The 12,394-nt window shown below is 37.5% G+C and overlaps 1 protein-coding gene across 5 annotated transcripts in view; it reads right to left on the reverse strand.

Moving 5' to 3' along the window:
- ME1 (malic enzyme 1) overlaps nt 1-12,394 on the reverse strand; it is a 252,844-nt gene that overhangs the window by 37,250 nt on the left and 203,200 nt on the right. For all 5 annotated transcript variants that reach the window (XM_070225215.1, XM_070225218.1, XM_070225214.1 and 2 more), the window contains one exon: nt 6,194-6,303. In XM_070225215.1, coding sequence (XP_070081316.1) covers nt 6,194-6,303 — 110 coding nt within the window. The remainder of the gene's footprint in view (nt 1-6,193; nt 6,304-12,394) is intronic.

A 12,394-nucleotide genomic window follows, 5' to 3' on the forward strand; every position in this document is an offset into this window, starting at 1 on the left:
TTCTTTTGTGAAATGTCTGTTCTACTATGTCTGATTTTGATCTTTTCAATTATCAAAGCATTTAATATAAGATTAGGCTACATTTACCTTATTTTAAAAAATCTTAACAATCAAACTAGTTTATTATGGCTAAAATTTCTATGTAAAACATTTAGGATGTCATGTTAGAGAACAGCCATTCCAGAGAAGCCATAATGAGAAGAAAAATCTCTTTTCGTAGCTAATTTTAAATGACTAGAGGATGAGACCTTATTCCTTTGATCTGAATTCGCTGAATTCTGATGGGCTCCAGATTATATAATTAAATGTCCAATTTCTTAATAGATTTAACTCGCACATTTTTTCCAGTTAAAAATAATTTATAATTAGAATGCATTAAGTTCTAAATAAATTTTGAACGAAAATTTCTATTAAGATTATTTTAGATCGCTAATATAGTAACATTTTAAGTATTTTTTGAAATCAAATACTTCCATAAAATAATATCTTTAAGTAACACATCTGTTAAAAAAAAAAAGTTCTCCCAAGGGTCCAGCATAAAAACATTTATTTACATGGTAAGGCTGTAATAGTTACATATTTATTTTTGTTGGCACTGGAATGCAATTTCTACACCCCCAGTGGGGAAAGTATTACATTTGTGGGCAAAATGGTAAAAACATAAGGTTAAAAAGGTAAAATAGAAACATATGGGGAAAATGTGTTACTAAGGACACTATTTTGGTATGGAGAAATGCACAAAACGGTTTAGTCATTTCTAGTCAGAACCCCAATAACTTGCCAAAACTTCTCTCTAGTCAGAGAGATTAGGCCTATTTTTCTCAAAACTATCTTTTTGTTGGCTATGGTAATATACTCCAAACTCCTACGTGCAAACAGGTAGACTATAAGTGTGCAGATTATATTTTAGGACAGATTAGTTGGGGTGACAAACGAGTTATTTAATGCCTCCGCTTTGCTGACCTGCTGGGGGGAGTATCCTGTGGATCCCGAGGGCAACTCCACATGAGTGCTCTTGCTCTTGGCGTGGCATCTGCCTCAAATTTCCTGTGCTCTTGACTTTAATTCTGATGCAACCCAGGTCTTGACCTCTAAATTCTCATACTTAGTTGATAGGAATTCTGACCCTAAATCCTAATTGCTCGTTCTATTTGATGATTTAGACTTAACATTCTCTTTCTTAAACTGAACTCTGATGCCTATTAATTCTGTATAATTATTGAAAACTATGTAATACTGGTCTTTAACATATATGGACATTTTTGTGGGACCCACAAAATCAAAAGATACAGAATATTAAAGAAAGGACATTACAGATTTGATCAACAGTTGACTGGTGTGTTTTCAGAGACCACTGCAAACTGAGTTGATGAGTGACTCAGAGACACTGATCTACAAAGCCTGTGTTTGTGGCATCAAAGGCACTTTATCATTACACATTGTATCTTCAACTTAGGGTTACAATCTCCTACCTTTGCAGTTCTTTATTCAATTACCCTCATTATCTCTATTCTTTAACCTCATGGGAACATCTAGGCCTTTTGCGCTATTTACCCATCCTTGTATCTTCACTTCCTTCCCTAACCAGCTTAGTGCTATGGTCATCACTTTAACTTTAGCTCTTATCTCATCGTTCTTTCTTTGACCAAATACAGTAAAATATCCAGCACAGATAAATCCAACTGCCCATCTCACCCTTGGCTTTTCCTAAGCTCTTGAACTCAAGCTGCTCAGCCCGGTGTCATGAGATACTTGTGGTATTCAATTTCAACTGGATCCTCAGCACCCGTTACTGAAGCCTTTTGGGTTTCACAGTCAGTGGCTCTCTAGTTCTCTACAGCACTTCTCTCAGACCTCCTTTATTCTCGTCAAACCTCTGGTCCTATGCCTTGTTTCAAAGAAAAAGATAGAGGCTATTACATAATTTTCTACTATAGATGAGAAAATTAAAACTCAGAGAGGTTAAGTAAATCGATGAAAGTCCACAGCTAGTAAGGGGCAAAGCAAATCAGTCTGACTCCAGAGTCCAGGATCTTAACATGTACATGTTAGAATGTCTCTCATGTTCTCTTTCTCAGTTACCCCCCTGCCATTCCTCCAGTTCTTCCAGGCAAAAACCTAGGCTCTAACCTTGGCTCTTTCCTCACCTTAACCATCAACAACCAATCATCTGTCTATTTCTCTCTATCTTCACCAGCATTTTTTTAGAACAAGGCACAATCATCATGTAGGCAACAGCTTTTAAGATTTTATCTTTCCTTTTTCTCCCCAAAGCCCCCAGTACATAGTTGTGTATTTATTAGTTGTGGGTCCTTCTAGTTATGGCATGTGGGACGCCGCCTCAGCATGGCTTGATGAGTGGTGCCATGTCCACGCCCAGGATTTGAACTGGCAAAACCCAGGGCCACTGAAGCGGAGCACGTGAACTTAACCACTCGGCCACGGGGCCAGCCCCACAACAGCCTTTAAATTTGCTCCATTCACTCTATTCTCTACACCACAAACAGTGTGAGTGAACTCTCCAAAATGCAAACCCACTTCAGCCAACCTAACTCCTTAGTTCAACTCTCACCAACTCTTGCAAACGCAATCCTTTAGACCAGAGCTCAGCAAACTCTTTCTATAAATGACCAGATAGTCAATAGTTTAGGGTTTGTGATCATATGGTGTCTGTTCCAGACATAACTCTGCTGTTACAGCAAAAAAAGCAATCATAAACAACACATAAACAAATGGACACGCTGTGTTGCAATAAAATTTCACAAAAACAGACAGTGGGCTGGATTTGACCTATAAGCCGTAGTTCGCCAGTCCTTGCTTTAGACATATTACACTCATTCATCCCGTTAACATTAAGTATCCTCCATGGAATAGGCACTGTGTTAACGATAAGGGATACGGTGATGTGCAAATCAGACATGGTCCTCTCCCTTCACAGAGCTTAAAATTTAGCGGGGTGGGAGACATTGATTTTTAACGTTACATAAATATATAAAACTGCTACTGTGATAAGTGCCGCAAGGGAAAAATAAATAGTGCTATGAAAGCCTATAATAGGTAGCTTTGACCTAGACATGGGGATCTGGGAGATTTTTCTGAGGAATGTCATGACTGAGATGAGATCTGAAGAGGGGAGGAAAGAGTATTCGAGGAAGAGGGATCAGCATTTGGATAGACGCTGTAATAGGAAGAAGCCTGGCTCATTTCTGGACCTGAAAAAGGCTGCTATAGCTAGAATGGGAAAAATAACAAGGCTGGAGAGTGAGGTAGGAATCAGACCATGCATTTTTAGCCAAATTCAGGATTTTGATCTTTATCCCCACTGCAGGGGGAAACCATCAAAGTATTCTGAGGAAGGGATGATATAACTAGATATCTATACCAAAAAGAAAACCTTGGCTTGTTCACCACTAAATCCTCAGCACCTAGTTCTAGATCTGGCAAATTGTAGCAATACTACTCAGAGAACAGACAAGAAGGGGAAGCAAGAGTAAATGCGGAAAGATTTCTTAGGAAAATATCCATTGTTTAGGAGAGATGATAGTAACTTACATTAGGATAATGGAGGAAAATCTACGGAAGACACAGATCTTTACGATAGAAAATCAGGAGGATTTAATGACAGACTGTAGTGGGTAGGGAGAGGTGAAGAAGAGGTATGAGGAATTCACTGAGAAGGAGAACACTGGAAGAAGGGCAAGTTTGGTGGGGAAATAAGAGTTTGATTTTGGGGAGGTTGAATATGAGATAACTTTGAGATATCCAAGGGGAGATTTTAAATTACCAAATGGTATACGGACCTGGAATTCAAAGACATCTGGGCTAGAGATATTAATCCGTTAATGGAATGTGTGGCCTTGGAGTATATATCTAATAGGATACAATAGAACACAGAGAAAAGGGCCTGGGACTGAGTATTGAAGTGTTCTGTCATTTAACAGCTAGTCAGAAAAGGATGAATCTGAAAAAAAAAAAAAGTGAAAGTCCAAAGAGGTAGGAAGAAAGTCAGCAGAGTGCTGTGACATGGAAGTCAATAAAAGAGTATTTCAAGGAAGAAGGTGAGGTCAACCATGTCAAATGCTGCTGAGAATTCAAGTAAGATAAACACTGAAAAGTGGCCACTGGAATTAGTGAAATGGAAGCCATTTGTGATCTTCTCTCAAATTGCTGAAACTCATTATGGTCTTCCTCCTTAGGATCTCTGCCTGTGCACTTCCCTCCACCTGCCCTTAATGGAACAGGATCAGTAAGATTCTCATGGCAAGGCTTCAGATGGGAGGAAGGGGTTCGATGGGTGTGGATCTAGAGAGGACTGAAAAAGAAGGGCTTAAAGAGGGAAAAAAAAAACCAAACAGGTTACTTAGACAAAAGCAGGTAGCTAAGCATCTACAGTCAGTTAAAGACAAATATGAGGGGCCAGCCTGGTGGCGCAGCTGTTAAGTGCACACATCCCGCTTTGGCGCCCTGGGGTTGGCCAGTTAGGATCCTGGCAGCAGACATGGCACCACTTAGCAGCCAAGCTGTGGCGGGCGTCCCACATATACAGTGGAGGAAGATGGGCATGGATGTTAGTTCAGGGCCAGTCTTCCTGAGCAAAAAGAGGAGGATTGGCAGCAGATGTTAGCTCAGGGCTAATCTTCCTAAAAAAAAAAAAAAAGACAAATATGATTTGGAAATATCTTCTCCAATTGTTAGGCTGCCTTCTCATTTTGTTGATGATTCCCTTTGCTGTGCAGAAGCTTTTTAGTTTGATATAGCTGACAGCAGGTTAATATCCAAAATATATAAAGAACTCATAAAACTCAACAACCAAAAAAATAAACAATGCAATTATAAAGTGGGCAAAGGATCTGAACAGACATTTTCCCAAAGAAGATATACAGATGGCCAACAGGCACATGAAAAGATGTTCAACATCACTAATTATTAGGGAAATGCAAATCAAAATTACAATGAGATATTACCTCATGCCCATCACAATGGCTATAATTAACAAGTCAGGAAATAACATGTGTTGGAGAGGATGTGGAGAAAAGGGAACTCTTATACACTGTTGGTGGGAGTGCAAACTGGTGCAGCCACTAGGGAAAAAAGCATGGAGATTCCTCAAAAAATTAAAAATAGAGATACCATATTATCCAGCTATTCAACTTATGGATATTTATCCAAAAACCATGGAAATACTAAGTTGAAAAGATATATGCATTCCTAAGTTCATTGCAGCATTATTCACAATAGCAAAGACTTGGAAACAACCTAAGTGCCCACCAATGGATGAGTGGATAAAGAAGATGTAAAATATATACACGATGAAATGCTTTTAAGCCATAAATAAAGATGAAATCTTGCCATTTGCAACAACATGGATGGACCTTGAGGGTATTATGCTAAGTAAAATAAGTCAGACAGAGAAAGTCAGATACCATACGATTTCACTCATAAGTGGAAGAAAACAACAACAACAAACACATAGATATAGAGATTAGATTGGTGGTTACCAGAGGGGAACAGGGAGGGAGAAGGGCAAAATGGATAATAGGGCACATGCATATGGTGATGGACAGTAACTAGTCTTTGGTGAACACGATGTAGTCTACAGAGAAATAGAAATATACTAATGTACACCTGAAATTCATATAACGTTATAAGCCAATGTTACCTCAATAAAAAGAAAAATAGTAAAATGCAGTACATTGTATACACTGCAGAAATATAATGATGTACAGCTGAAATTTATATAATATTATAAACCAATGTTACCTCAATTAAAAAAAAGACAAATAGTAAAATGCAGTACCTTGTATACACTGCAGCTTTTGTTGGAGTGAAGCTTAGAAATCGTGGCTGACTGAGATAAAGGCTGAAGAGAGCAGTATTATGCTCTTATTTTTAAACAATGAACAATATATTTTCATACATTTCATTCTCTGTTTAGCCATAATCACTGAGGATTTTACAGATTTCAGGGAGCTCATTCTCTAGCTCATGGATAATATGGTACATTCTAGAGTCATAGAGTACTTTCCTCAAATATACGAAATTAAACGAGAAATAATGCATTAAGTCATCAAGAATAATCCCTGGCATTTCATAGATATCTAGCATATACTTACTGAATTTGAAGCATTATACCATTATGAACTAATTACAGGACAATAAGTTCTCGATCTATATGCAATAAAAGTTTTATTACCTTGTATATCATCATTGAATGTGCAATACTGGTTTTGATACTTGTTCAGGAGACGAAATGCATTTATATTGGCAAAGTCTTCAAACTGAATAAGGCAATTCATGCCATACCTATGGGATAAAACATTCACATTAGAAGAGGTTAATGAAATAACATTTAAAAATAAACCTTTAAAATTAACCTATAGAAAAGGCAAAACATTATTTTCTTTTGAAGTTCCTATCTTGCTACTTAGTATAAATATGTAATGCAATGTCTGTTCAGCAAATATTTACTGCATGCTTACTATAGAAAAAGCATTGTGTTGGCACTGTGAAATAATACAAAGAGGACAAATATGTGGTCCCTATCATCAAGGAATTTAAAATTTAGTGGAAACTAAAATATTACAAAATAAATGAAAAGTAATGTAAAAGTGGCATAAACAAGAAATGATACATGTTAAAAGCACAGATAGCTCACAGACCAGGTAGCAAATGAACTAAGTTTTAATAAATAGTTATAACAACAACAAACAAACACATAGAGACAGAGATTGGATTGGTGGTTACCAGAGGGGAAGGGCAACGGGGGAGAGAAAAAGGGGTGATTAGGCACATGTGTGTGGCGATGGATAGTAATCTTTGGGTGGTGAACATGACGTAATCTACACAGAATCAAAATATGTAACGATGTACACCTGAAATTTATAGAATGTTATAAACCAATGTTACTGCAATAAAAATAAATAAATAGTTATGATTTCAAAAGTAAAGATGTAGGATTGTACAGGCTGAGTAGACAGCAGAAGCAAAATAACTGCGGTGAAAATTGAGAAAGAAAAAATTCTTCAAAAAATGGACAGAAGCCCTATTTGGCTCTAATGTGGTGATACATGCAAGGATATAGTGAAAGACAAGGTCAGCATTTTATGCTGGAAACCCCAAAATTCTAGTCTAGAATTCTGGCTTTTGTTCTACATTCACGGCCAAACACTGAAAGGCTTTGAGCTTTGAAGTATACACAGTGGAATTTTATTTCTGATATTACCTTACTTGTCTGACCCTTTATTCACATGATCACGCATCCACCTATCCATCCAAGGGAAGGAAAACTAACATTATTGATAACCCAAGTATCTGAGAGCTGCCAGGGAAAGCCATATGGCCATGAACATCCTTGCTACAACAGATTTATGGTCTCCGTCCTCGGCTGGACTCCCACTGCCACCCTAGTTGTGATCCTTTCATTAGCCCTTGGTCAGCTTCCATTTCTATTACACCCAATGGCTAATCCTAACCTTCCCCAGGCCTTTTAAATCTTGACCTCTGCACTTGTCTCCCCCGTCTGGCACGGTGAGGGCATAATGCATGATCTCCCTCAGCTGTTCTGTCCCTCACCCCATCTCTATCTTTGGCTCCATTCCTTAGGCATCAGTGGACAGGGTGCTCCTCTTCCTGTTAAAGGTAACTTACCACTGGTGCCCACATTCTCACCCCTTCCTTCTCAACCAGCTCCTCTCTTGTATTTACAACTCCTTTTTATCAACAAGTTCCTCCTCTTATCTGATAACTGAGTTTGAATCTCTGATTAAAGAGAGAAAGTTCTCTCTTGATCCCATGTTTTTTTCTATCCTTTCCATTTAATGTACCTGAAATAATAGTTCACAGTTGATCTCTTATTTACTTCTCAATCCCGTATAGTTTACCTTCTGCCCTCACAACTCTACTGGAATCACTGTTCTAAAGTTAAAGTATTTCCTGACTGAAAATCCAATGAACACTGTTCTCAATCCTTAATTTATTAGAGTTCTTTGCTGCCTGGCCACTACTTCTGTTTGTCTTTTTTCTTGAAACTTCATTCTCTAGACTTCTGTGATATCATACTTTTCTACGCCTTCTCCTAAACCTCTGAGCATTTATTCTTTTTCCCTTGTGGAATCCTTACCACTTAAACATTGGTGTTTCCCATGACTCTGTCCTTGGCCTACTGCAAATGGGTGTGTGTGTGTGTGTGTCTGTGTGTATCCTGATGGAATCTCAATCATACTCATGGTTTGAATCACCAGCTATATACACTGACTCCCAAATGTGCATTTCTAGTCTGCTTCTGTGAAATTCAGACTTGTATATCCCATGGCCAGCTGGATAATTTTATCTGAATGTACTTCAAACGGGAAGATCCAAAATTAAACTCATTATATTCCCATAGTACATACAAGTGCTCAACAAATATTTGTTGGATGAATGTATTTTATATATTTTCTCATTTAATATCAAGGTACAGTTTTATAGATGAGGGAAGCCTTGGGCACCTGGTAAACTGGAGAGGGGAGACTGGCACTCAGATCTGCCTGATGATATGGCAGTCTGACAGTTCAAGTAAGCTTTGAGTTTATAAATGATTCTTTCCTATCATACTACAGATTATTATATATACCTTTAAGCATATACCTTTGAGTAACAAACACCAAGTTCCAAGACTAAAAATAAGGTCCCATACAATAGAAAGGTTTTATAAAAATTAACCAGAATAATAAACTAGTGAAAAGACTGAATAGCCTTTAGGCGCTACACTGCATTGCAAACCAGCAGTTAATACAAAGCTGCAGGGCAGAGGTCTGGTTTTTTAAAGTCCACGGAGGCCCTACCTCTTCATGGTGAAGTCTGTCTCCTTAAGACTTAAACCCACACCTTCTTGTAGATTACCTATTCTGTATGTCCAACCTAAATCTCTTATCTAAACTCAATCATTTTCATAGAACATTTCCAAAACCAAGGAAGACTCCTGACTCTCAGTTTCAACAAGTTTTTCTATATAAAAGCGTACATTTCCACGTGTCAGAGACCTTTCCTCCCAATTCACTCTTCCTAGCTTCACCTCTGTATGCCACACAGTTATGTCAGTGGCACACTCGCCACCTCGCTAGACTCTCTTGTCCCCCTGCTCTCCCTCACTCTGAATAACTCCCGCACTCCACTTCGCACAGAAATCCACGCTGTGGAGTCTCAGCCAGGCCCTCAGTCAAGGCCTGCAGTATCTGTTTTCATCGCTTATTGGTCCCCAACATGATCCCAAAGCAGCTTTTACAAACCTTTTTCCACTCTCCTTGTCCCACGAGCACTGAATCTCTTACCAGTCACTACCTCACTAAGATTAATGCAACTTGAGTGAGAACAATCAGCTTTCTCAGTTCTCCTCCATGCTTAAAAATTTAAAAATCTTCGTACATCTACTTCTTTTCTTCTATTTCTGAGAAGTATTCTTGCCTCCTTGCTTCTGATTTCCCTACGGATCTTGCTGCTTCAACTTTACCTCTCTATATTAACAGCTTCAATTTCTCCTTCTCCACTGGCCCATTCCTGTCTCCAAGGATTCTCAGGACTCCTTGATTTTAAAACCACATCCCTTGACCAGGACAAAACCCAATCTATAGTTACTTATCTTTCTTCCCTCCCATGACCGAACTTCTCAGAAGAGAGGGCAATAAACTTTCCCTCATTTCCCACTTCTTGTCAATATTATGCCCATTATTCAGAGTCTCAAACCACTACGTCCTGATATCACAACGGAGATGAGGTCTCTCTCTTTCTTCTGATCCAAGAAAATACTTTGTAAGTCAGTTATTTGTCTTCTATTGTGGTTATTTGTATATTATTGTATTTGTCCTTGGACTATCTTCTATAATTACCCAAAATTTACAAGTGAAAACTGGAATCTCAATTTATATTTGCATTTTTTTGATTACTAGTGAAGTTTGGAATCTTTTCCTATGTCTCTTGGTCATTTGTAATTCTTTCTGGAAGATTACACATTATTTGGTTCATTTCTCTATTATTAATGGTCCAATTCTATATTATTTCATATGAGCTCTTTACATATTAAGAACATTAACTTTTGTTACATATGTTGCATAAAGTTTCCCCACTCAAGTATACTATGCCATTGATCATTTATACAGTTCATTTATACAGTGTTCTTTGTTTTTACAAAAGGAATTATAAATTTTTAGGTAGTCAGATCTTTCCATCTTTTAATTTATAGTTTCTGCCCTTGATGGTATGCTTATTACAGTCTTCTCCACATACATTTATTTAACTATTAATCAAAAATTTATGGGGCCGGCCCCGTGGCGAAGTGGTTAAGTTCAGGCGCTCCGCTTCGGCGGCCCAGGGTTTCACTGGTTCGGATCCTGGGCGCAGACATGGCACCGCTCATCATGCCATGCTGAGGCAGCGTTCCACATGCCACAACTAGAAGGACCCACAACTAAAATATACAACTATGTACTGGGGGGATTTGGGGAGAAAAAGAGGGAAAAAAAGGAAAAAAGAAGAAAAACAAAAAAAAGAAGATTGGCAACAGTTGTTAACTCAGGTGCCAATCTTTAAAAAAAAAAATTTTCTTCTAACAATATCATGGATTTAGAAAATAGTTACCCTCTATGTCTGGTATTATTTTTACTGTTTGGATGTAGATTTTTTTTAAAAAGATACATCAAAATTTCTGTTTTCTATATACTGCACCAAACTATGCCAGCACCATTTATTTAACAGTCCATCCTTTCCCCTCCATCACTGTAATCAGATACTATATTCTGATCCACAGTAGGGTTGGTTTCCATGCTTTTCTCTTTTATTTTAATACTGCTAATGACAACAAATATTTTTTCACTTTTAAGTTATATGTGTGTGTATGTATACACTCACTTATTCTTCACAACCACTCTATGAGGCAAGTACTGTTATTGCTCTCATTTTATAGAAGAGAAAACAAACACAGCATGTTAATACTACTTAGTAATTATGGTCTAATAGTAATGATTAGTCTACTCATCTCTCCATCCAGAAAAAAATGCCCTCCGTTTTAATTACTATATTGTAAAATAACTTTAATGTTTATTAATGTTATTTATCTCTCATTCTTCTTTTTAAGTATTTGCTTGGCTGTGGCAGTGTGTTAAAAATGGCTCTAGAATCAGAGCTCCTGGGATGAAATCGGGTCTTCCTCACTTATTCTGTATCCTAACTGTTTGTGCCTCTGTTTCTCCACTAGACAAAATGAGAATAATAGTGGCATATTGTCATAAATGTATCAGGATTAAATGAAGTGATAAACCAAAGTGCTTAGTGTGCAAAGACCAGCACATGAGTACTCTATCATCACTAGTTTTTTTTATTATTTAATAGCAACAATAGAAGACAGAGAAAGTCAAATAATATCTTCAAAAGCTTAAGAGAAAATAACCGTTATCCTAGAATAGCAAATCTAGCAAAGCTATTCTTCAAGAGTAAGGTTAAAACAAAGACATCTTTAGATAAATAACAACCAAAAGACTTTTACTAAAGGAACTTCTAAAGGGAAGTTTCAGGAAGAAAGAAAATAATCCCAGAAAGAAGGTCTATGATATAATAAAACAGTAAAATATAAGTAAATACAAATTTTTTTTATCCCTGTAAAATAGTAACACAAAGGATAAGGCTTCTTCTGGCATGACAGAGTGAGCAGTCTGGCAAATTTATTCCCCAAACAGCAACAATACAGCAGGACAAATCCTTCAGAACAACCATTTCAGTGCTCTGGAAATCAACTAAAGGCAAAAAAAGCAAAAGTTTAAAAGTAAAGTCTAGGGGGATCAATTCTTAAAAGGAACATAAAATTGTTATGCTCCTTATATATACGATGCCATTCTAGGAAACCCTTTAGCTAGCTTTATTAAAAATTACTAAAATAGTACTAAGAATGAGTAACAGCATTTCTATGGTTATAAATTAGTACTTTTTTTAATAACCTTAGCAGAGAAACAAACTTTGTGGTAGCAACTGATTGCCCCAAACATAAATATCAGTGAATAATCTTCGCTGCTTCTCTGGTTTCTAAGCAGGCCGTCAGAAAGCAAAGGCTGCATGCTTTTAGACAGTACCCTCAGACGGTCTGTTCCTGGTGTGTCGTGCACTGGTGGTCAGCAGCATGAGAAGATCTGTTATTACATTCAGAAGCAGCAGAAGCCGTGGTTTCAGTGTATGAGGAGGAATCAGAGCCTTCTCAGTTCTATTCCCGGATCTACTGCTTACTTGGTCCTTTGGTTTTGGACTTGTTACAATTTCTCTGTGGTTAAAATGAAATCCCCACAGTATGGTTTGCCTTCAGTGTTTAGGACACAATGTGGTCAGGCTGCAAATTTATAATGTTTTTTAAGTGAAATCTGGGAATAGGCATAGG

This window comes from Equus caballus, chromosome 10, assembly GCF_041296265.1.
Source record: "Equus caballus isolate H_3958 breed thoroughbred chromosome 10, TB-T2T, whole genome shotgun sequence".
NCBI classification, from domain to species: Eukaryota; Metazoa; Chordata; class Mammalia; order Perissodactyla; family Equidae; genus Equus; species Equus caballus.